The sequence below is a fragment of the Danio aesculapii genome, chromosome 1 (assembly GCF_903798145.1).
Source record: "Danio aesculapii chromosome 1, fDanAes4.1, whole genome shotgun sequence".
Lineage (NCBI taxonomy): Eukaryota > Metazoa > Chordata > Actinopteri > Cypriniformes > Danionidae > Danio > Danio aesculapii.
Genome location: NC_079435.1, coordinates 41,294,596 through 41,319,677, shown reverse-complemented (window position 1 = coordinate 41,319,677; position 25,082 = coordinate 41,294,596). Strand labels below are relative to the sequence as shown.

General features: G+C 35.4%; 1 protein-coding gene across 1 annotated transcript in view; it reads right to left on the bottom strand.

Annotated features, from left to right (window-relative positions):
• Nucleotides 1-25,082, bottom strand: part of ecpas (Ecm29 proteasome adaptor and scaffold) — a 30,882-nt gene extending 5,800 nt beyond the window's left edge. Inside the window, 40 exon segments of the mRNA XM_056460546.1 lie at nucleotides 82-148; nucleotides 238-329; nucleotides 1,432-1,498; nucleotides 1,578-1,667; nucleotides 1,852-1,917; nucleotides 2,376-2,526; nucleotides 2,642-2,760; nucleotides 2,855-2,902; nucleotides 2,983-3,088; nucleotides 3,447-3,526; nucleotides 3,615-3,782; nucleotides 3,861-3,978; nucleotides 4,125-4,193; nucleotides 6,220-6,334; nucleotides 6,453-6,507; nucleotides 6,590-6,735; nucleotides 8,033-8,156; nucleotides 8,279-8,380; nucleotides 8,568-8,740; nucleotides 10,298-10,439; nucleotides 10,523-10,657; nucleotides 11,166-11,257; nucleotides 12,198-12,417; nucleotides 13,732-13,812; nucleotides 15,259-15,382; nucleotides 15,470-15,573; nucleotides 15,689-15,811; nucleotides 15,910-15,976; nucleotides 16,931-16,980; nucleotides 18,066-18,141; nucleotides 18,326-18,411; nucleotides 18,531-18,650; nucleotides 18,763-18,841; nucleotides 18,928-19,067; nucleotides 21,080-21,251; nucleotides 21,336-21,482; nucleotides 23,291-23,409; nucleotides 23,556-23,672; nucleotides 24,124-24,254; nucleotides 25,016-25,082. Of these exon segments, the coding sequence (XP_056316521.1) occupies nucleotides 82-148; nucleotides 238-329; nucleotides 1,432-1,498; nucleotides 1,578-1,667; nucleotides 1,852-1,917; nucleotides 2,376-2,526; nucleotides 2,642-2,760; nucleotides 2,855-2,902; nucleotides 2,983-3,088; nucleotides 3,447-3,526; nucleotides 3,615-3,782; nucleotides 3,861-3,978; nucleotides 4,125-4,193; nucleotides 6,220-6,334; nucleotides 6,453-6,507; nucleotides 6,590-6,735; nucleotides 8,033-8,156; nucleotides 8,279-8,380; nucleotides 8,568-8,740; nucleotides 10,298-10,439; nucleotides 10,523-10,657; nucleotides 11,166-11,257; nucleotides 12,198-12,417; nucleotides 13,732-13,812; nucleotides 15,259-15,382; nucleotides 15,470-15,573; nucleotides 15,689-15,811; nucleotides 15,910-15,976; nucleotides 16,931-16,980; nucleotides 18,066-18,141; nucleotides 18,326-18,411; nucleotides 18,531-18,650; nucleotides 18,763-18,841; nucleotides 18,928-19,067; nucleotides 21,080-21,251; nucleotides 21,336-21,482; nucleotides 23,291-23,409; nucleotides 23,556-23,672; nucleotides 24,124-24,254; nucleotides 25,016-25,037 (4,303 nt within the window). The 5' untranslated portion in view covers nucleotides 25,038-25,082.

Sequence of the window (25,082 nt, the reverse complement as noted above, 5' to 3'; positions counted from 1 at the left end):
AGTCATTTATGTTATGAAGGTCATGTGGTATAAAATGACTATGAAATGGCTGAAATATTACTTAAATTTTAACCCACATACCCTCTTTTTCCAGATACCAGGTGTTCAGTTTCTGCAGAAGCTTCTCAACACTGCTGTCTTTGGCTGTCTGATTAAGAAAACAGAGGATTGTTTTGTTGCCCTGTTGCTTTAAGTTCACTGTTTAATTAAAACAAACATTCAGGCACGTTTTCATACCCTGACCAGATGTCCAACGGCAAAGGCAAACGACTTCTGAACAACACTACTACGGTCATTGATCCCATTTAGGAGTGCACTCATCAGTTTACCTGTGGGAAAACAATAGTACAAAAGGACATGTGGACATTGCAAAAGATCACATGTTGTTACTCTGTTAATGACATACAAGTACATTTTAGGTATAAAACTAAATGTAAATGTAAAACTTAAAGAGGTGGCAATACGGTGGCTCAGTGGTTAGCACTGTCGCCTCACAGCAAGATGATCGCTGGTTTAAGTCCCGGCTGGGTCAGATGGTATTTCTGTGTTTCTATGTTCATCCCGTGTTTGCATGTGTTTCTTCCGGGTGCTCCGGTTTCCCCCACGTCCAAAGACTTGTGCTTTAGGTGAATTTAATGAACTAAATTGGCCGTAGTGTATGTGTGTGTATGCGAGAGTGCATCCGCTGTATAAAACATATGCTGGATAAGTTGCTGGTTCATTTCACTGTGGAATGAACTTAAAGGGGTGGTCCACTATGAAACCATATTTTAAACTTTGGTTTTTGTGTAATGTAGCTGTGTGAACATGAACAACATCTTTGAATGTAAGGCGTTAAAGGCTCAAGGAGACATTGGCTTTGACAGAGTTAGCTTAGCAAAGCCTACATATATTGAAGTTTGGGGACTACAAAAAACAAATCCGGGTTAAATGTCATACTCCCTTCAGTTTACAACCCAGGAAAGGTTATTAGCAAAGAAAGGTAAAATGCCTTCCAAATGCTGCTGTTTTTACAGAGCTTGAACCAGGAAATATTGTTGTTTTCATGTAAGCCGAGAAGCACAATATAATTATGAAAGGATATGGGAAAAATAAATGTCATTTTTTTTTTTTTTTTTACAAATTAAGCATGAGCACTCATAGCGAGTGTTTTGCACCCCAATAATCACAACCAAGCTTTAAAAAAGCACTCTGCACCACTCCTTTAAAAACTTGACTGTACAGTATTTCCTGTTGACTAAAACAAACAGGAAAAAGCATTTTGGAGGAAACATTTTCAGCAAACACACAGATTAGATTTCGCAGAGGAAAAACAGTAGTCAATTTAATTTACTCTGGAATTCTTTTACAGAGGTCTCGTGAAAAAAACAGACACTTTAAGGCTAGTCCAGTCCAAACAGTGCGTAAGTGTGTAAAACAGTGCGAATATACCTGAATATGGTGTGAGATCTTGAGGGCACTGCACTGTCAATGACACAATCACACTGGCACATCCTCCCTAAATAGCACACAGAGAACTATTAGCCTGTGAAAAAAGAAAAAAAATTTTGTCTGATAAAATCTAGAAGGATGTGTACCTTTGTTCCAAGTCCAATTCCGCTCTTTAGTAGATCACATAGTTTGGGAACAAGCTCTCCTAGCACGGACACATCCAAATGCTGCAGACACTAAAAACACAAAAACAGCGCATACATAAATGTACAAAACACTTTTAAAATGCTGCAAATGTGGCTACATAAAATTTTACTAAAAACTTATTTGGAATAAATAAAGAGAGATAAATTCTAGAGAGCTTCTCAACATTGATATGCAGCTTATGCTACATAATGACCAAAAAAAAATGCGTCTTACCATATTAATGGTTTCCATCATGGGTGAAGACTTGGCTGCACTTAACCTAGCGGCATCCATAGCGCTCTGCCAAAGAAAGAAACTGTGAATATCCTGTTTTTACAAAAATTGTGTGAAGAGTATCTACATTACTGCCACAAAAAAAGACTGTTTCAAACCTTCTCCCTTGACCATTGTTTGGACTGGTGTCAAACAGAACGAATGCCAAATATTAGACGCTTTAACAAAGCGATAATTATTGAAACATTTTTGCTAAATGTAAATAAATTTTTTTTTTAATTTGGCAAAAAAAATGTTTTTTATTTTAAATATTTTATTCACGTGCCTATCTGAAAAATTATTTATTTATAATTGACCTTTCGCTAAGCCCCGCCCTCCTTAGTTACTGTTTCTACACCTATCAAGCTTTTGTGCCCATCTGAAAAAGCTAGACAAAAAAAGACTGCAGTATGCATTTCAGGGGTTGTTGATGTTATCATTTGCGCTCCTAGTCCAGAGCAAATGATCCCAGATTATCTGCTCACCTTCTCCTGCTCGGTGGCCCTCAGACTGAGGTAGTTGAGCACCTGCGGCTCCAGAACACTTAAGGCCTCCAGCAGAGCCGGGATGAGTCGAGGAGCATGAGGCTTTAGACGGCTGCCTGCGCTCTTACTGATCTTCACTAAAGTCTGGATACTAACACACACAGCAAAACTCACCATTACACTCGGAGCTTAAAGAATTAATGTGACTTATTAATAATTAATTAATAATTATGACTTCAACTGTATATGCATCTGACTGATCTTACCTGAGAGTCCGCACTTCAGTTACATTGCTGACGATGCCTTTGTCCAAAAGAGTTGGCAACAGCACAGCCACTGTCCTCTGTGCAGTAGCTCCTGTAGATTCGCACATGCGCACACACACCTATTGGACAAACACACATAGCCTTCATGTTAGTTATTTGTCTGTTGCTGAGGGGAAAGTCATTGGAGATTTCCAGTATAGTGCTGCAACTCACTTTACTGAGAGTCTTTAAAGTCAGATCCGCAGCCTTACGAACGGATTCCTGCAGGAAATAACATATAAAACAGATGTTAGTACTTGCTCTGAACTCAATAAAACGTACAACTGCCTTTAATTCCTTACCTTAATATCATCCAGGACCCGAAAAAGTGTTTCCCAGATTTCTGACAGGCGGTCGATTATTTCATCTGCCTGCCTTCCACGTATCAGATCATTCAAAGCCAGGCAGCTGAAGAAAATGACATAAAAAGGACAGATAATTTACAGGGTTTCTGCAAGTTCGATCAAAGTGAAATTTAAAACTTTAAGAACATTATGAATGCAATTTCAGACTTAAACAGGGCTAAATGCTAAAGATTTTCTAATGATCCAGCAGAAAAGTCTTTAACTTGCTCAATCAAAAATAAATAGTGTCAAAACAAGCATACTAGTTGCATAGATACACATTTTTTTCAACATAGATTATCTTTTTTTAAATGACATGAACACAGAAAAATTAAGACCAATTTAGAAGTTATTTAAGACTTAAGACATGTATGTATGCATGTATGTTTTTTTTTCTTCTCTCTCTTATATAGACATGCTACCTTGACTCCCGCACCCTCCACATGTTACTAGTGAGGTTGGATATAACATCTTGAAGAATTTCCTTAAAATATTTCTCCACCTGTCAAACACACGAAAGTCAGTCAAAAATTCTTAACTCTTTAAAATGGTGTCTATGCTTCAGATAATAATAACAGATGAGAACTTACAATGGTTTTATCTGTAACGAGAGCATCCCAAATGCTGGTCATGGCCTGCCTGATGGCCAGGTTGGGGTCAAACTGGTATCTATAAAGACGGGGAACCAACTGAGGCAGGAAAGGAGCCAGCTGCTCACCCGCTTTGGCTGCAATAATGTTAAACCCAAATGCTGCACCCTACAGCACAAGGGGAGCAAATGATCACTGCATGCTACTGAAAAAAATATTAAATTTTGGTAATATTCTATAGCTTACCTTCCTGGAATTCCACATTGCATGGTGATTGGCAAGATTCATGAACTTATAAACAAGATCTGGTTGATTTAGATCACTGGCCAGTGCACAAAGCTCCTTGTAAGTTGAGAGTCCTTGTCTACAGAATGGAGAAAAAAAAAAAAAGCAGAATGTGATAAAAGAAAATGTACAGTCCAGAATTGCCATTAAGAATTAAATTCACAATTTAACCCTAATTCCTAGAAGTGTTCCTACAAGTTCTGAAATGAAATAAAATAGACATACCCATCAGGTGCTTTACCAAGTGCTTCCCCCTGGAAAACTTCAGTGTCCTCTGAGACAGCATGTTTGGCTCTGGAAACATAAAATCCCACAGTTCTCAAAAGAGTCTGAAGCTAAAATGCAAATAAATATTTTTTTCTGTAATAAAATTTTATATATTATAAAATTAAATAAAATTAAAAATATTTATACTTTTATTATCACTTAAGACCATACCAATATCAAGGCTATCACAGAATAAATTACAAAAGTTATACTTTAATAAATATCTTAATTACAAAAGCCATTAAAACAAGACACAAACAAAATAAAATACATTTAAGTGATGCTTAAAATCAATCAGTTACACATTTGCCTTTGTCATATACAGTGGGGCAAAAATGTATTTAGTCAGCCACCAATTGTGCAAGATCTCACACTTAAAAAGATGAGAGAGGTCTGTAATTTTCATCATAGGTATACCTGAACTGTGAGAGACAAAATGAGGGGAAAAAGTTCAGAAAAGAGCACTGTAGGATATTTAATTAATTTACTTGCAAATTACGGTGAAAAATAAGTAGTTGGTCAATCACAAAATTTACTCAATACTTTGTTATATGCTTTTTATTGGCAAGGACAGAGGTCAAATGTTTTCTGCAAGTCTTCACAAGGTTTACACACAAGGTATTTTGGCCCATTTCTCTATGCAGAGCTCCTCTAGAGCAGTGATGTTTTGGGGCTGTCGCTGGGCAACACAGACTTTCAACTCCCTCCAAAGATTTTCTATGGGGTTGAAATCTGGAGACTGGCTTGGCCAATCCTTCGTTGCCCGGGCGGTGTGCTTGGGATCATTGTCATGCTGAAAGACGCAGCCACGTTTCATCTTCAATGCCCTTGCTGATGAGGTTTTCACTCAAAAACTCAAATACATGGTCCCATTCATTCTTTCCTTTACACGTATCAGTCATCCTGTTTTTTATTTCAGAAAAATAGTCCCAAAGCATTGTTTCCACCCGCATGCTTCAGATATGTTGTTCTTTGAATGCAACTCACCATTCTTTCTCCTCCAAACACGACAATTTGAGTTTTTACCAAATGCTCTCTAGACGGGCCTTGACATGTACTGGCTTAAGCAGGGGGACATGTCTGGCACTGCAGAAGTTGAATCCCTGGCGGCGCAGTGCGTTACTGATGGTAGCCTTTGTTACTTTGGTCTCAGCTCTCTGCAGGTCATTCACTAGGTTCCCCCATGTGGTTCTGGGATTTTTGCTCACAGTTCTTGTAATCACAGTCTTCCACTTTCTAATAATTGCACCATGCTGCTTACTTATTGCAGGTTCAGTCTTCCCAGCCTGAAGCAAGTCTATGATTTTGTTTCTGGTGTCCATTGACAGCTCTTTGGTGTGGCCAAAGTGGAGTTTGGAGAGTGACTGTTTGAGGTTGTGGCATCTTTTACTGATAACAAGCTGAAACAGATGCCATTAATACAAGTAATGCCGCAGTCACAGTAGAGTTTAAGCTTGCGAAATTTTGTTGTATGGCACTGCGAAAGGGGGCGGGACTAAACAAGAGGATTAGACATTTTAAGGAAAGCGAGCGATTGGTCCATAGTTAAAATTTCTGTCCAGTGAGCTCATGTTTTGATCCTCGATTGGTCTCGCGCTGTCATGTGATGTTCACCAAGCTTGAACTTTGCACTGCAGTGAACTGCGAAACTTGGTGCACGAGCATGCTTTCCGGTCTGACGCATTTGCGTGCGTATGAATGGAAGCCTAGGGGGAGAAAAGTGCAGTATGACCGCAGCTTAACGAGTAGAGGACAGAGGAGCCTCTTAAAGAAGAAGTTACAGCTCTGTGAGACAGAAAGCTTGCTTGTCATTGACCAAATAATTATTTTATAGAGGAATTTACCAATAAATTCATGAAATATCCTGCAATGTGATTTTTGGCAGTAATTACAGGCCTCATCTTTTTAAGTGGCAAAACTTTTGCCCCACTGTAGATGTATTATTTACAAAGTAGTTAACATAAGTACTTCATCAGCAGAGTCTTGGTAATCCCTAGCATTGCTACTGATGGCATTCTTCAAAAAAGAAGCAAGTAAGGTTGTTTAATGATACCTTTTACCAGTCATGAGTGTTTCTACGAGGGTTGATACCAATTCCTGCTGATCCTGCTCCCCTCCGAGCTCATAAACCAACCCGAGTCCTTTAGACGCCACATCTTGGCTGAGTTCTAGACACAGATCATCACTATCAATCATGCCCACAAGCTCCATGACTATAGATAATCTGTCAAAATGCAATATGACCTTTACAAGAACAGTATAATAAAGGAGCAGTATGTGACTCACCATCCGGATCAGACAAGACAGAGATAAAGGCCGTCTGTATCTCCTTCAGATGAGACTATCATAGATAAAAAAAGGAGGTCATGACTGTGTTTTTTTTTCAGTGTATAAATGAAACTGTCTGTTATGTGTAGATTTACCTGTATTTCTTTGTGATGGCTGAGCTTCTTGACCAGAGATAGAAGCCATATGCAGGCAGCTTGGCGGACATGAGGGTTTGGACTTGGAATGTATTTTGACAAGACAGAGTTCAAGACCCAGGGCACTATATCATTATTCTTCACATCTAATATAGGGAGAGAGAAATTATGTTTTAAGTGCACAACTTGGAATTAGAGATGAACATTTCTCAATGCTTTATGTAACAAACAAAATAAAAAATTTCCCAATACATTACATTTCTCTCTTTTTTTCCCCCGAACTGTGCCTCAGGTGTAAAAATAGTTTAGTATCAAATTAAAAGTGCAACATATTTTCTATACATAAAACATTCATGTGTTAACTTATGCTAAAGACAGTCGAAAGTTATTTTAGTCATTTTTATAACAGATATGCATTCGTTAATTTTTTTTTTCGGCTAAGTCCCTTTATTATTCTGAGGTCGCCACAGCTCCATGAACCACCAACTTATCCAGCACATGTTTTACGCAACGGACGCCCTTCCAGCCACAAACCATCACTGGGAAACATCCATACACACTCATCCACAACGGACAATTTAGCTTACCCAATTCACCTATAGCGCATGTCTTTGGACCATGGGGGAAACCGGAGCACCCAGAGGAAACCCACACAAACAAGGGGAGAACATGCAAACTCCACACAAAAATGCCAATTGACTTAGCTGGGGCTCGAACCAGCGACCTTCTTTCTGTGAGGCGATCGCGTTACCCACTGTGCCACCATGATGCCCATAACAGATATATTTATGCAAAAAAATACTGAACAGATTGAAGTGATTTCTGGAAAACCAAAATCTAAATGGCGCCTAAACCTGAGTGAATGCCTAATATTTCTGAGATTTCATTTTAAGTTTGAGCTTTGCAGTCAAGTGAAAAAATGGATTTCACTCATCCAAAAGAGAATTACAGTGCTCAGCATAAATGAGTACAGCCCATTTTCATCCAATTTCTCAGTGAATATAGGTCATATATTTTGGTGCATTTGAACAAAACAGTTTTATTAAACAGACATATTTCTAAAAATAATATTTTAGTCACCGAACATCTTTAAAAATAAAAAGTTAATATTACAATAAATTCAATCCAAATATAGCACAAAAATACATACTCCAAAAGTAAATTTCAGGTATTTTTTCTTTCTCTCTCGATTTTTTCTCTTTTTAAAATATTTTTCTCTAACATGATTTTGGGTGTACTCATTTTTTGAATCACTATCATAACTTTATGTTAGATAAGCTCCATTTTTGGCTTCAGTACTGACTAAACTAATGTATACTCATAAATATAATATTGTATAGCTTCCTATTAAAAATATGAACTGAAAAGAATTATTGGTGAGGGGTGTACTCACATATGCTGAGCACTGTACATGAATAAATTCAGTCTCTCACACAAACTTACTGTCTGGAGGGCAGTACTGGTCTTCTGTGCATGTCCACACATCTCGAGCAGCTCCAGAGCAGCTTCCAACAGCAGCATTAGTTAAAGCCTCTCCCACTGTGAACTGCAGCTCCACCTGCTTGGCCTAAACAATCAAATCAACACATTTTTCTACATTATTTAAAAATATATATTTTTTACTCAAACATATTTATACAACAATAATCTTATAACTGGCTTCATCTAATAATTTAAATGTGGCATCACCTCTACTGAATCCATGAGCCCCTGGAGGATTTTCTTCTGGTGTGGGAATTCTCCATCACCCACTGGCAGGAACCCAAGAGTCTGGATGGCACGTTCTTTCATCTGACAAGATAAACAGGGGCTGATCAGTAGCATAATTCCAGAAGGAAAAAATAAAACAAAACATAATGAACTGAATCATTGTGGAAAGAGCATAAAATTGATCCATAAGGAAGCTCCTTAAAGGAAGAATAACGTACACATCAATAATATACTCAGACTCACTCTGCAATTGTGTGTTTTGTTTTACCTTGCCGGTCTCTTTGCCAGATGGGATCCTGGCGAGCAGATTATCTACTAGACTGAGTTTAGTGAAGCCATTTCCATCCGCAGGTATCAGCAGCACGCTGTTACGCCCAATCTCACCCAGTGCTGTCACAGCAGCAGTAGTCAGCAGGGCAGACTCGCTACTTAAAAACAAACCTGGACACAAACACATTGGTAGATATTTGCTGTGACCGTTCACCCAGGATTGTAAATTCTGTTAGTCACTCTAATGTCGTTCCAAACCCCCTGATCACTCACTCTGTTTTGGCTTAGTCCCTGATTTATCAGAGGTTGCCACAGCAGACTGAACCACCTGTTACTCTGGCGTTTCTTTTATGCTTCCAGGTGCAGCTCAGTGCTGGGAAACACCCCTATACTCTCATTCACACACACACACTATTGCCAAATTCAGCTTACCCAATTAACCTGTACCACGTCTTTGGACTGTGGGGGAAACCGGAGCCCCCCTGAACATTATATCAAAATATTAAGATATTTTCGATTAACCCGAGAGCTCTCTGATCCTCCAGTCTAGAGAGGTACTAAAAACCTCATCAGAACATTCTATGTGTCTTCAGTCATTTAATTGTAATGTTATAAAGAAACAATAATTTTTTTGCGAGCACAAAAAAACCCCCAAAATAACATCTTCATAAAAAAGTAAAAGCATTGCGCTTCGGGCATCCAGAGTTCGAGTCTCAGCTGGTGGATCTTTCTGATGCCCTCCACCTTAACCCTCTTTCTACAACTTTATTTACTGTTTACATACAGACTAATTTTAATAAAGCCAAAAAGAAATGTTTTAAAATAAAATTAAAAAAAAAACAGATTTTATTCAATAGTTTCTTCTTTGTCAGTTCAGGGTGATGCGTTTGTACTTCTGCGTGGAGTGTACACAGATGTTCTACAGCCTTTGCAGAGTCGCATACCCTTCACCATAGATGACACAAACCCTGATGCAGACCTCTCAACAAATGTAACTACATGGCGCAATGACACAGCAAAAGCTCTGTGATTGGTCACCTTACTAACAGTGATGAGTTTGGGCAGAGCCTAGAACCATCGGAGAGCAACGAACCCAATGGCGTGAGTTTTTAACAAGTGTCGAGTCCCATGGTGGAGCTTCAGATGGGTACTTTTGTTTTGTTTTAAATTTGATTGCATTTGTCTGAGTTTGAGCTACTTTTACAGCAAGTACAGGTATTTTCGGTGTAAGTAAAAAAACCCGCAAAAAAAACTCAACGCAGAGGAACCTTGATGCCAGCTAGCTCTTCGGAAGTGTGATTGTCAGAGCAACACAAACAGAATGCAGAAGTTTAAATGCAAGGCTACGGGCACATTACACTGCAAAAGGTCATTTTATAAAGTGTGCCCTCGTAGATCATAACATTCCAATCCAATGACCAAATATTTTGATAATGTTTTGGTACATTTCTGGACTTGCTGAAGTCTATGGAGGATCAGAGAGATCTTGGATTTCTTCAAAAATATCTTAATTTATGTTCTAAAGATGAACAAAAGTTTCAATGGTTTGGGCTGATATGTGGACATGTAATTAATTAACATTGTTTTCATTTTTGTGTGAACTAATCCCTCAAGTGAATATAATTATAATAGTTTTTCTGCAAAACATTAACCAACAAAACAATGTTTCAGGTGTCAATAGACCCAGTGTCAAATGCCATGTGTGAAACTTTGTGAAAAGACACGTACCGATGGTTTTTGTGGCCATTGCAATTAGTTCCTCATCTTCTCTGGAAGTGGCTTCTAAAGGCATTAGGGTCCGCTTCTTATTCATGTATCTGCCCACCATGTATCCCAGAGCCAAGATGGCACCATGTTGAGTCTCAGGACTCTAAATGTACCCAAAAAAGTAATGATTGTTTTAAAATTACATTTCTATAAACAAACAACTACTGAAGTATTACTCGAACATACATGCGTGTCTTTAGTTGTCTTGATCAGGTTTTGTACAGCAGTTCTAAGTTCATTTCCAGACATTGTAGACACAACCACGGCATAAAGTTGTGCTGCCAGCTCACGCATATCTTCTTTATTAGTGTTCATAAGACCCTTAAAAACAAACATGATTAATTCATCAAATTGCATTTTTGAGACTTGGAGTCTTATGGTTTAAAAGTTTGGCATAAATAACATTTAGTGAGAAGTCTTAATGCTCAAATGACTAATTTATTTAATGAAAAAACAAACAAAACAAAGAACCAAAAAATATAGAAATAAATAAAAGTACATTATAGTCTCCTATGATAAGGAAAGCTGAATGCTCTTATTAAACATTTTATTGGATCATCAAAAGGTAGAATTAGTGTTTTTTTATATTTTGTATAATAATAATTCTTAATGAGTACAATGAGCAGAGCAGAATATTTTTGAATTTACCAAAAAATATTTTTCATGCAACCAATGATTAAGTTTTTAAATTCCCTTTGACCAGTTTGATGCATTCTTATATTTATGTATGTCTTTCCAACCCACCAGCAAACCAATAAATAAAAAAATCTGATCCCAAATCTAAATATAAGCCAACAAAATAGAGTGCAAAACAACATGTGTGGATTACTTTAATCCAGTCGATCTTGTCAACAAACTTGGCAGTAAGTTTCTCTGGGCACACAGAGACCACTTCCAGAAGACAGTACATCACTGGAATACCTGCATTCATGAAACAGATCACAAATTCAGATTACATAGCAAGAATATTATGATTAAATATTATTTACCATTTAATCTATCATTATACAACTTAATACACTACCTGTCAAAAGATTCATTACAGTAAGATTTGAATCTTTTTATAAAAAGTCTCTTCTTCTCACAAACCCAGCCTTTATTTGATCCAAAATACAGCAAAAACAGTACAGCTCTGAAATATTTTTACAATTTAAAAGTAACTGTTTTAATTTGAATATATTTGAAAATGTCATTTATTTTTTGTGATTTTAAAGCTGAAATTTAGTTATCCTTCGTAAATAATAATAATAATAATATGTTGATTTGCTGCTCAGTAAACATTTAGTATGATTATAACGATTTCAGTTTTCTTTAATGAATAGGAAGAATAGCATTTATCTGAAACAGAAATGTTGTGACATTATATACGTGTCCCTTTTCATCAGTTTAAAGCATCCATACTAATAAAGTATACATTTCTATAATTTCTTTCAAAAAGAAAAAACACTGACTCCAAGCTTTTGAATAGTACAGTCAGTGTATAATAATGTATCATGTTCCAAAATATGCCAAAAGTTTAGCTTTGAAACCACAGTAATACACAATTTAAAATATATTTAAACAGAAACTAATTTCATTAATTAGTAAAACTTTTAACATTTTTACTTATTTTGCTGTACTTTGGCACAAATAAATACAAGCTTAGTGATCAGAAGAGGCTTCTTTAAAAACATTTTTTACAAATCAAAGTTTTTCGAGACTTTTGACATGTAGAGTGCATAATCTATATATCATGTTCTAATTTTAGTTAAACTGGAATGGATTTAATACTTTCCATTGGATCCATTTCATCCAAAAGGTGTAAACTGTATACCATTTCAATATACTGCCCATAGAGAACATCATTTGCAATCTTCCTCACCTCCTACAGCTGACAGCAGCTGTTGCAGTAAGTCAATGTAAATATGAACTGGATTGGCGTCTCCTCCTTTAGTGGCCGAGGAAAAAGAAGCTTCATTGGACAGTAATGACTGAACATAGCGACCAATAAGAGGAGCATCATCCTGCATGTCCATCAAGCTCTGAGATGTGGAAGTGGCTCCAGAACTATGAGCTAAACACATTCGAAGATAAAGAACTATCTGTGGAAATAAAAGAGTAAAGATATGCATTTGTTCAGTTCAACATATAACTGTATGCAGGGCTTGACATTAACACCCAATAAGGTGGGTAGATTTCAGCTATGGCGGATTAGACAGCCACCTCCACTAGCCACTTTGGCTGGTTGAAAATAATTTTTAAATTGTAGTTTTCTTAAAAGCAGCGTTCCACAATAGGATGGCCCAATATGGGTGCAAATGTGATCTTAGAATCGAGAAGCAGCACGACTGACAAAGATAATTGTGTTCGTGCAAGCAAAAGAAAGCAGGTGAATACCAAATGAGAGGATTATCACTCGCGCTAACAGCTGATGTGATGCGCGCTCTCGTTTCCTTGCGTGAAGCAACCGTGGCCGTGCCTGGAAACGCAACTGTGATCGGTTCCCTTTCAAATAGACTAGACAAAAAGTTATGCTAATGCACCCACAGTCTTTCTGCTTTCCAGTACTCCAAACTTGTCTTTTTGTAAGCAGCACCGTTTGCTTTTGCTTTGATCAGATTATTAATTTGTCTAACGATAACTGTGTGCGTGTGATCATCCTTTCATTATCACACATGGTGTGTTTTTCATCTGCTTTCTTTTGCTTACAGTTGTTTTTGTTAATATGGGTTACTTATGATCTTTTACAACTACATTGCTTTAATATGAGATTAATTCCCCATTTATGAGTAGTTAACAGGTGGTCTGGGACCTTTAGCCAGGACAGATTACTGTGCATATTTGTAGATACATGACAATAATTATTTTTTAAAAGTCAATTGTTTTTCTTTGTTTTTTTAAGAAATGTTTTATTAAATAAAAAAAGTATAGTATACAGCTATATTTAGCTTGTTTTGACACATTTAACATTTGTGGCTAAGTAATTATTGTCTGATGTGGTCAGATATAAATTTGGTAAATCCTTAATTTTGAGCTCTGAAAATTCACGTGAAATAAAAACTAATTGCAGAATAACACTATGAAACCATGACCCATTTGCTCATGCTCATTGAGCAAGGACACACACACACACACACACACACACACACACACACACACACACACACACACACACACACACACACACACACACACACACACACACACACACAAAGTGAAATGAATGAGGAGGAATGTGGACATAACACAAAATCTAAACCAAGTAATTTTAGCAAAGTCATATTTATGCATATAAAATATATTTTCCCAACAACAAAATTGTGGCTAGTGAAAATGCTGAGTGGCTAGTAATGTTGGAAAACTCTCCTTAAGTAAAATTTTCATAGGAAATTTATTTATGAAGACTGTCAGTTTACCTCTGAAAATGTTGCAGGATTAAAAGCCAATGTGGAAGTGCCAACAATGTATTTTGCAGGAGTCTTTAATCTCTGTGCAGCCTGTAACAAAACAAATAAAAGATTAGCCTTGTATACAGGTAAGTCAAAATTAGTAGCCCTCCTGTGAATGTTTTTTTATTTTTCAAGCATTTGCTCTGTTAAGCACCAATGATGTTTAACAGAGCAAAGAATTTTTCACAGCATTTCCTATAATATATTTTTCTCCTGGAGAAAGTCTTATTTGTTTTATTTCAGCTACAATAAAAGCAGTCTTACATTTTTTTAAACCATTTTTTCAATAGTCTACAGAACATACCCTCATTATACAACAACTTGTTTAATTACCCTAACTTGCCTGATGAACCTAGTGTTAAGTCTTTAAATTGCACTTAAACTGAATGATAGTATCTTGAAAAATATCTAGTAAAATATTATGTATTGTCATCATAGCAAATATAAAAGTTATTAGAAATTAGTTATTAAATTATCAGATTTATTTTTTACAATAATTATAGATGTTTTAATGCTGTAAAACCTCTCATGACACACTTTATACACTTTTCTCAGACATAAAATAAAACATGCCAAATTGCAAAAATAAAATCCGCAAAACTGAGAGACCACGAAGAGTAAACCGCGTTACAGCGAGGAACCACTGTATTGTAAAACCTTAACTTCAGAAAAGCTTGAACTGATCTCTGAATTTTACTTATAAACTACTCTTTTCTATAACCAACTTTATTTTCTATAAATAAAATTTACTGCCCGACCAAAAAAAAAAAAAACTTAATGCATAAATGAAGCAACCAAATCAATGACCATTAACTAAAATCTAACTATTAATTAAATAATTACAAAAGTGGCAGGCTGCAAGCATGTGACGTGGTTCAACCAGTAGAAATAATACATTAATTACATGCTTTAAGATATTGAACTAATTTGTTAAGGGAACCATTATTATTAAACATTAAAATAAGAATTTATTGGGTGATAATGATATATCCGCCAATATATCAAGCATCCCTAATACAAACCCAAATAAAATGTCATTCAGATTGGTTGATTAACAATGCGAAATTACATCAAATCCTGCATTGTACCCAAGAATCATTTTAGGTCATGACTAGGCATGGGCCAGTTTTTGACGGTACGATAACTTGGATAAAAATATAATGATATTGTGGTAACTGCTCAAAAATAAGTTATTTTTAAATGCCTGAATTAAAAATAAAAAAAACACCTTTTTCCTCAACTGAACACAATACATTTCATTTTAGGAAACATTTATAATATTTTGGAACAGTAAACATGTCTGGCATAGTAATTAAAATAAATCATTGAGATTTCTTTAGAACACATAAAAAACCTTACATATATCTTAGGAACGGTATAACAGAAAATGTTAGCAGTTTTAAAACCTTGACTTTCAAACTACGGTAAACCTTGAAACTAGTTATTGTCCCATGCCTAGTCATGACACACAAAAAGATATATCAAAACAATCACCTTTTCCTGGATGTAGCTGACCATCTCCGGAAACGACGGCATGGGCCTTGATCCCTCTTTTTCTGTCTTTGTAGAAGGGAGAGACCTAAGAGCCCGCTGAGCCTCCGCAGCCACTTCCTCACGACTACAAACACAGGCCATACGATGTATACATTTTCATGACAACACTTCGGTTAAGAAAAGAAAAATTAAAGAGCAAATATATACTTACGGATCTCCAGCAGCCAGAAGCAAGAGATATCTAGAAGCTACGTGATCAGGAGCAAACACTGTGCTGGCAAATTTCATCGCCACCTGACGCACCTGTACCTCAGGCTAACACAAAGCCAAAATTCAATTTAGATTTGGGTTCAAACTAAACTCATTGTTTCATTAAAGCTGAAGGGTTTAATTTGCTTTTTATTTGTTTGTCAATAAGTAAACAACAAACCTTTGTGATATATGCAGCCACAAGTGCTTCCATCAGGTTCAGAAGTGCCCCCTGAAGATTAGCGTATGCTGCCACCATCATAGACAAGGCCTCCTGTATGGCCAATCGCACATCAGCTTCCTCCTGTTGATCCATTTAAATTTAAAATTGAAAGTTAAAATTCATACAAGTCGTTCTGTAATTCCTGTATAATGGCTTTGTGTAATTTGAATCAAACAAACCTTGCACATGGACTCAAAAAACTGCTGTACCAATGCAATGTCTTTTGTAAAAAGCTGAGGCATCCGACTGTTAAAATAAAGAGGGGGAAAGGAAAATGGAAACATTACTTTCTGTCTAACTTCATTTACCTACGAAAATTATGTTGTTGTTTTTTTAATATCAGGAAAGAAAACTACTATATAATATTAGGTAACAATTTACAATAAGGTCCTGTTAATTATTTACTAGCGTGAACTACGAAGGAACAACACTTGAATAAGATTTAGCAATTGTAGTTTACAACTACTATTTACTAATGCAAATGTTGCTTGCTTGCTTAAAGCAAGGTAAGGTATTTTATACACAATGGTAATTCAAAAGCGCTTTACATAAACAAGAATAAAAGAAACAAGATAATATAAACAATAGAAATAATAAAAAATTATTAAAAACAGATTAAAAAAATATAAAAAAAAAAAGACATAATAGTGTGATCTGTAGGACGTAGCACAGTGCTCATTTAGTAAAGGCACAGCTAAACAGATGCCTTTTAACTCTTGATTTGAATGTACCTAATGTTGGAGCACATCTGAAAGCTGATTCCAGCAGTGGGGGACGTGGTAGCTAAAGGCCGATTCACCCTGCTTTGAATTAACTCTTGGAATTTCTAATTTACTGGATCCTAATTAACTGAGAAATCTGTTAGGTTTGTATTCAGTGAGCATATCTGTATTAATATAGGTATAAGACCATTTACTGATTTAGACAAGTAATAATACTTTAAAATCCATTCTGAATGTAACTAGGAGCCAGTGTAAAGACCCGAAGACAGGTGTGATCTGATTTTCTGGATCTGGTCAGAATCCTGGAAGTTGCGATCTGGACGATAAGAAAAGTGATGCTTGCGAACATGAATGCATTGAGTTAACAAGAACTCACGCTGAACAACTTCGTTCATGTCAGTAAATATATTAACTAACATTAACTAATGGAACCTTATTTTAAAGTGTTACCTATTATTTTATAAAAGCTTTCTATTACCTTGAAAGTTTTCCAACAGCCGAGTAGGCCATACATAGTAGCTTGGGGTCCTAATAGAAAAAAGAAAAATGAAAAGGTCACTTTGAGAGATCAGTCAAAGACAACTTTTCCAAGCATTAATTTTTAACTGCAGTGCATTATTAATCAGTTATGTCATGTCTAATTTTAGTTTTTCTGAACAAATAAAAAACATTCATACATTTTATGCAATTAGTTTAGGATTTTAGATTTAGTAAAAAAAAAAGTCATCCAGTGTAAAAGTTCATCTACCAAGAAGCATATATAAAACAATATGTCTTGTGAAAAACCATTAGTTGACATGACAGTGCAGCCACAAAATACTTATTAATTACATTTTTAAATCTCTATTCATTGTCACTACAGTTTACATTTAGTCATTTAGCAGTCATTTAGCAGTTCAAAACAGCAGACTTTATCCATTTCTCAGCATGTCGCTATAAATTATTTCAAATATAATCTAATTTAGTACTGGTTAGAATAAGTCAATGAGGTATATGCACACAGACTTCCGGTGAACGGTCTTTCCATTCTAAAATTGGCATGTTTAAGGTCTGATGTTTAAGATTTCCTTAAAAATCCGTGATCTTCACTGCCTGATAGACCTCAGACTGGACAAGAAGCACTGCATTTAATTCCATTTTTTCCCCCACCATGTCTTTAAAATATGCCATTTTAATTTACCCCAGTATTTTTAATGGAGTTTCTGCATTAGCATGCTGGTACTTGCTGGTCTTTCATCTGATTTCACGTTTGAACAACTAAATGAATGTGTAAGTCTATTTAACTGAATGAATTTTAATTACATTACAACATCAATGCTGTAAAAGGAACCTTGTGAAATTGAAAATAGTCACATTAAACTTTCACCAGGAGTTTATCATACCTGAAAAACACTAGCTGTGCATAGAGCCTATTGTTCGGTTTTTACATAAATATAGACATTTATCTGAATTATGATGGAAACTTATTTATATTTTGACATCTCATTTTCTCAAAATAAACCATTATTTGCAAGTAATATGCTGTTGGTTATAAGAACATCTCATCTTTGACCCATATACAAGTCACAATTCCAGTAACAACTAAAACTAAATTACTCAGCATGTTTTCATACCTCTTTAAATTCATTGATAAGCTTGGTAAGTCCATTCAGCAGCATCAAACCCAATGGTTTGTTGGTATCAGGACACCTTCAGATTAAAACACAATTATTATTATCACAATATGTCGTGTACACCTGTTTACAGAAGCACAATAGGCAGCCCGATGCAAATTCTCACTTAAAAATACAGCACTTTGAAAAATTACAAGTTCTGATTACAAAGCAACCTATAGGAAATACTTTACTGTAGTAAATGTGACGTTATCACTTACACCATACAGATGTGATGCACAAACTGCAGAGTGAGGGACAGGAGTTTGTTGTTGGTGTTTGCTCCGAAAAGTCCATCATAGACAACCTGAACAAAACAGACCACCGCAGTTACAATGACATCATTCAAACAAGCTCTGACAAGTCTCTCTCAGCGTGCATTTCAGCTGCATTAAATTTCTTCCTGTCAAATGAAATCATTCTGACCTGTATATTAGCAGGAAAGCATTCAGCAGCCAGCCTGGAGCGAAGAAGATGAGGAAGAATCTTCATCTTGACTCTGGTGCTGACTGGCTCATGCTTTAGCTCCTGCTTCACTGTGGCACCCTGGGTAAAAACACACACACAAAAACAAACAAACAAACAAACACAAAACCCGGTCATATATCTCTATGAATAAAAACATAATATTTGAGCACCCATGTGTACATCCACTTACTTTAGTTTTAAGTGGAATATCACCCAGGTAAACTTTATACATTCTGTTGATAATGAGCGGATTGTTCCAGTCAATAATGCTGCAGTACAAAGGCAAAAACAAGGGGTGAGTTTCATTATTAAGTGTTGATTGTTTTATTTGCCATTTCATCACAGATGGCCTCACCTCTGCTTGCTTTTGAGTTCCAGATCAGCTGCTGTAGCCACACTGTGTCTGGTGTCACTTGATGCCACCACTAAATGAATGACCGTCTCCACTTCAGGTACCTGCTCGGCCTCTATGAACTTCACAATCCCCAGCTTACACTGGGAAAAAAAATGGAGAATGAGATTACTCAAAAAGCCACAGAAAGGGTATACTGGAAGTAGTAACATAAATTTTGAATGTTTAAATTAATGACCAATTAAACGATTTGCTATTAACTTTAATAATGAAAGCTGTGCCTACTTTGTTGGTATAACAGTATTGTAATTGACAGTCAAAATTAGGGCTGCACAATATTGGAAAAATACGATACTGCAATAAATTTTTTCTCTACGAAATATGTTGCGATTTGAATACAATTGCACCAGATAACTTTCGTAACTCTATTTAAGAAGTCATTCGTTTATGGAAGTAAAATATAAATATATTTTATCCATGTTATTATATACAGTTGAAGTCAGAATTATTAGCCCCCCTTTGGATTATTTTCTTTTTTTAATAATTCCCAAATGATGTTTAACAGAGCAAGGAACTTTTCACAGCATGTAATAATATTATTTCTTTTGGAGAAAGTCTTATTAGTCTTAAAGTCTTATAATATTAAAGTCAAAATTATTATCCCCTTTATGCTATATTTGTTTTCGATCGTCTACAGAACAAACCGTCGTTATACAATAACTTGCCTAATTACCCTAACCTGCCTAGTTAACCTAATTAACCTAGTTAAGCCTTTAAATGTCACTTTAAGCTGTATAGAAGTGTCTTAAAAATATCTAGTAAAATATTAATTACTGTCATCATGGCAAAGATAAAATAAATCAGTTATTAGAAATGAGTTATTAAAACTATTATGTTTAGAAACATGTTGGAAAAAAATCTGCTCTCCGTTAAACAGAAATTGGGGAAACAATAAACAGGAGCTAATAAATCTGACTTTAACTGTACATAAAGTATAATAAACAAACTATAGTCATAAACACAATGGAGCAAATATTGAAGAAAAAAAAAAGTGAAATAAACAGTGTTTTGTGTTTTTTTTAGAAATTGAATAATCAACTGTAAAATAACATTGCATAGTCTTCTTCATATAAATTATTCAATAAATTAATCTTTGCTAAACTTCATGCACTAATAAAATGCCCACAAAGCCACAGGCCTTAAAAACACTTTGCAGATGATAAATATTCACTTTATTATGATACAATTTTGCAGTGTTTTCTCAAATATCATGTATTTTGACCTGTGGTTTCTGGTCAAATATAATGCAATGTTGGGTTGGGATATCTTGCGATGTGACTATTACTAACACACTCATTGCGATATCCATGTACAAACAGTATATTGTGCAGCCCCACTCAAACTTCAAGCATTATCACCCAAATTCATGACCCAAATAAAAGGCTAGTAGCATTCTACAAAATGTAAATAGTATAAATAAATGATCATGTAATAGAAGCATTTAATGATTACATGTAATGACTAAAATATGCATCATTGCATGTGTACAAAGGAAAATTATTAACCCTCTTATGATGTTTTAACTTCCCAGGAGCAACATTTAAACAGAATACAAACAAATTAATAAATAATAATGCATTTCTCATAACTAAAACCTTTTGTCTTTGCCATGATGACTACACATTTTACTAATTGTTCAAAATACTAGTGTTTAAAGTGCAATTTAAAGCCTTAACTATGTTTATTAGGTTAACTAGGCAAGTCGGGTTAAATAGGCAAGTCAACAGTGGTTAATTTTGAATCCAATCCATAATATACTAATCTAATAATATTGACCTAATTAATTTGTTTTTTCATTACACAATGTTTTTATTCCAGCCAAACTAAAAGATATGAGATTGTCCAGAATAAACATATTATAGAAAAATTGACAAAATTATCATTTATGTTAATGAGATAAATGTTTACGATGGCTTAGATAATAATTAATTTCAGATAGTTAACAATATGCCTCAAAAGCATCCATATTAATGCTTAATCAACAACTGAATCATTAATGTGTATACCATACTAAACAAATAATTGTTTGTCAATAAGTTTTTGGAATCATTCATAAAAAGAAAAATCCAGCAACACATTTTCTTAAAATCCTCACCTGCTCCAGTTGCTCTGGGCTCCACTGAGCTTCTCCTATCACTCTTTTAACTGCATAAACACTCATTCCTGGAGGGGGTTGAGGAAGACCTTGTGTGGCTGTGGCTCCAGCTCCAGAGCCCCCTTGTGGAGATGAGGGGGCCGGACGACTAGGAGGCTCATTTAACACAAACCTTTAAACAAGCAAGAGTTTATGAGGTTAAAGGGATCAATATTCATTACAACTGTGACCTTTTATACACATCTAATAAACATACCCATAAGGCATCAGAAGAACATCAAGCATGAACTCTAAAAGGAGATGTACAGTTTTGGGTCTCTCTGTCAGGACAAACGGGGAAGCTTTAGATGGCTCTGATGGATATTTCATATAATACAGTGTAGGGATCAGCAGGTGCATTAAACTAGAGAGAAAAGAAACAGAAAATAGTCATTTAGTAAATAAATAAAAGCATATACACGTACACAGCAAGATACTTTTTTTTTTTAAAGAAATGTATACTTATTCATTTTATTATTTTCTTCCTAATTCAGTTTTTTTGTTACAAAAATAAACAAGTGTACATTTCTTTTCATTATTATATATTCCATTCATTAAAGAGCCCTAAAAAAAATACATAATGTAAAAAAAAACATTTTAAAATATATTACAATAGAAAATATTTTCATAATAGTTATTATAACATATGCATTTATTTTACTAAATTTTATTTTAGCTTTCAATGTATTTTTTAAGACAAAATATAGTACAAACACAAACAAATGCTCTGACAGGCACAAGACACTTATTAACAATATAAAAACATATATATTTTCTTAATGCACACATACAAAAGTTCATATTTATTTATTCCTCTATGTAATGAAATGTGTTCATAACCAGTCATTACCAGGGCCGGATTAATAATACATTAATCCCCAGGGGCTATAACAAATCCAAGGGCTCCCTTTTATTTTTTTTACCTCACAAATATTGTTATTTTTGTTATTATTAATAATAATTTACTAATTAATATTATTATCAAAAACTTCTACCATTTAATTTATATTTGATTATTACATATTTCTACTGCATATTCAATTACACTTTCTATTTTATTAAAATAGGCCTGCAAGTTAACAAAAGTAATGACATAATCTGAACTTTACAGTTCAAACAGGCTACAAAAATCAGCAAAACAAAAAAAAAACAAAAATAATTTTTTGCATAAATTATAATTATATAATCATAATAAATGCTTTAAATATGGGTTCACCTTTACAAAGCTTCTTTAGAACTTTAGTGGAGCATAAATCCCTAATGATATGATATCTTTAAAATCCATGCTTTTATCCAAAATACTATGGTCTTCTGAGTTACAGAAGGCTAGCATCCTTATTTTATTTTTCGCATCAGATACATTGTCTGATGAAGGTCAGCGCCAATATTTAATTCCTCCATATTATTACTGTTGTTTTCACAAAAGGGGCAAAGTAAACATTCATTAAAAAAAGTTTGCTTTCTAACTGGTTCAGTTAGACTTACTGTAAAGCATAACCAAGTGTATTTACTTGAGATAGATATACTGTTCTCAGCAACGATGGATATTTTGAAAACTGCTTATGTAGGCTATTTGATTTGTTTGCACACTGTCTCGGTTATATTGTATGATGGCAGGAATGTGCAGGCGCACGCTGGTTTTCTGAGTCCAGCTGCAACCGTTGCGCAGCCAAGACTGCACTTCAGTTAGAAGTACATTCAGTTTAATTCCGCCTATCCCAGCTTCTGTTACTACAAGTATAAGTGTATCAATGATGAAGACTTTAGATTTTTTTTTGTTGTTGTTCTACGACAAGCTTGGTTAGCCTACCTTTGACTGGACGGTTCTCGCAGTAGTGCCGAAATAAGGGACTGTCCTGGGAAAATTGGGACATCTGATCACCCTTATGGGTGACTAAAACAGGGCTATTCAATATTTTGATTGGGCTACAACCACTGCGAGCCCCAGTTTAGCACTGGCGTCACTGTTTTTGAACAGCAGCGAACGGAAAGGAATACTTCACATTATCGACAACAAAAAGCATAAGGCAAAGAGGCGTTTCCCGCATCATAGTGCTAATTAACTCTTCAGCCAATCAAGGGTTCCCTTCTTCCATGGGCCCTGGGGCTTCAACCTCACCTAACCCTTATGTTAATCCGGCCCTGGTCATTACATTTAAAGCTGAAACTAACCTATCCTGCTGGGGCTGTGGTTTGCCCTCCATTGCTGTCAGAAGAGTGGGTGCAAGCTCACACTGTTTGGACACCTCCAATCTGGGATACCCCATCTTTATATAGATGATAGTAAAATTCTGCAAGCACAAAAAGAGCTAGTCATCACAATGAAGGTCTTTTTAATATGGAAACATAAACCGCTTGCATAAAAATCATGACCCATGTGAAGCTTAATACCACTGAGAGCCATGATAGTGATATGTGTGTGGGTTTGCAATCGTACCGTGACAAAAGATGCAGCGGCTGGATCCTGATACTGAACCAATAGAGTCTCTACAGGCAGCTGGATCTTGGGTCGACTCTTTATTCTTTTGTTCAAGTGTACTAACAACTCCATAACCTGGAAACCGCAATAACAGGTCCAGATCGTTAAACTGTTATTGAAATCCTTCCCATAGCCACTACTAAGTGAATATGTATCTATTAGCATGTATAAACACATGATATGTGCACAAAACATTTATTTCCCTTTTATGAATAACTAAAGCGGATATAAACCATAATAAAAAAAAACAAGAATCCCCTTGCAGATCCATCCAGATTACAAACTCACTTAAATTACAATTACACAACACAAAGTTGTAGGTAACAAGTTATAGTAACTTTTAACAATATCAGTTACAAACCTCAAATAATTTATGATACAAAAAATAAGGTTAATGTTTAGTGAGTAAAACAACCAAGCTAAATTTAAAATCTGTTGTACTTCATATGTTTTTTTTGTTAGCTACCGGTTTATGGACGACTAAACTTAAAACTGGCTTCATTACTAAAACAGTTTTCATACTTACTTTCTTGCGAACCCCCTCTTGCACACTTGATAGTTTGAGGAGGACAGGAGGCAGGAATTTGGATATAATATCCTGCAACTGCTCATCTGTTTCAGCATGACCCAAGCGTAAAAACACACGCTCCAACTGGTCTACATTGAAAAAACAAAGAGAAAGTGACGGATAAGTTAGTGTTTAAAACGAAAGAAGACTAGCTCACCAAAATTCCCCTAAATAGGAAGAATTGTATACATTTCATACAAGTTCCCATGTCAATTATAAGAAATGTCATTATTCAATGAATTTATTAAAGAGACAATGAGAAATACTGTAATGTATCCATGTCCCTGACAGGAGTGCATTTTACCGGATCTCTGTGCAAGTATACACAAATACATTTCATTTAAAACTATCAAACGTGGCTGTAATGAACAACAGAAAATAAAACCAACTGTAAATATATCAAAACATTAAAAAAAGAGAAGTTCACGTCGCTTCTTCGTTAGCCTGTAAGCTGAATAGCATCACTGCTAACTAACGTTAACGTTTATTATCTGCGTATATATTTCATACGCCGCCATTAAATGACAACCAACCCCGGTCCACTATGACATTCCTATAAGGATAATTTCACAATACACAATGACTGTAGCGTCGTCTAATAGATATAAACATAATAAAAGTACTTTCATTTTGGAGCATGACTGAGCATTGGGCCTCTAGTAAGCACATACTAGCCGGTTAGCTGCCAAACTGACATTCACTTTACAAATATTGATTTCTATAATCACCGGTAAGCAAACAGACAGCAAGGCGAACTCCGTCTTTAAATGAGTGGTCAATTGTAAAAAGGGTTTTAAAAACCAATTCGCAGAAATAAAGAAATAAAGCATGTAGAATGAGTTAAACTTACTGAGCTCGTCCTGCGCAGCCATGTTTGAAGTGAAGTCACCAGCAGCAGCACTGCCACTCCTATTGAG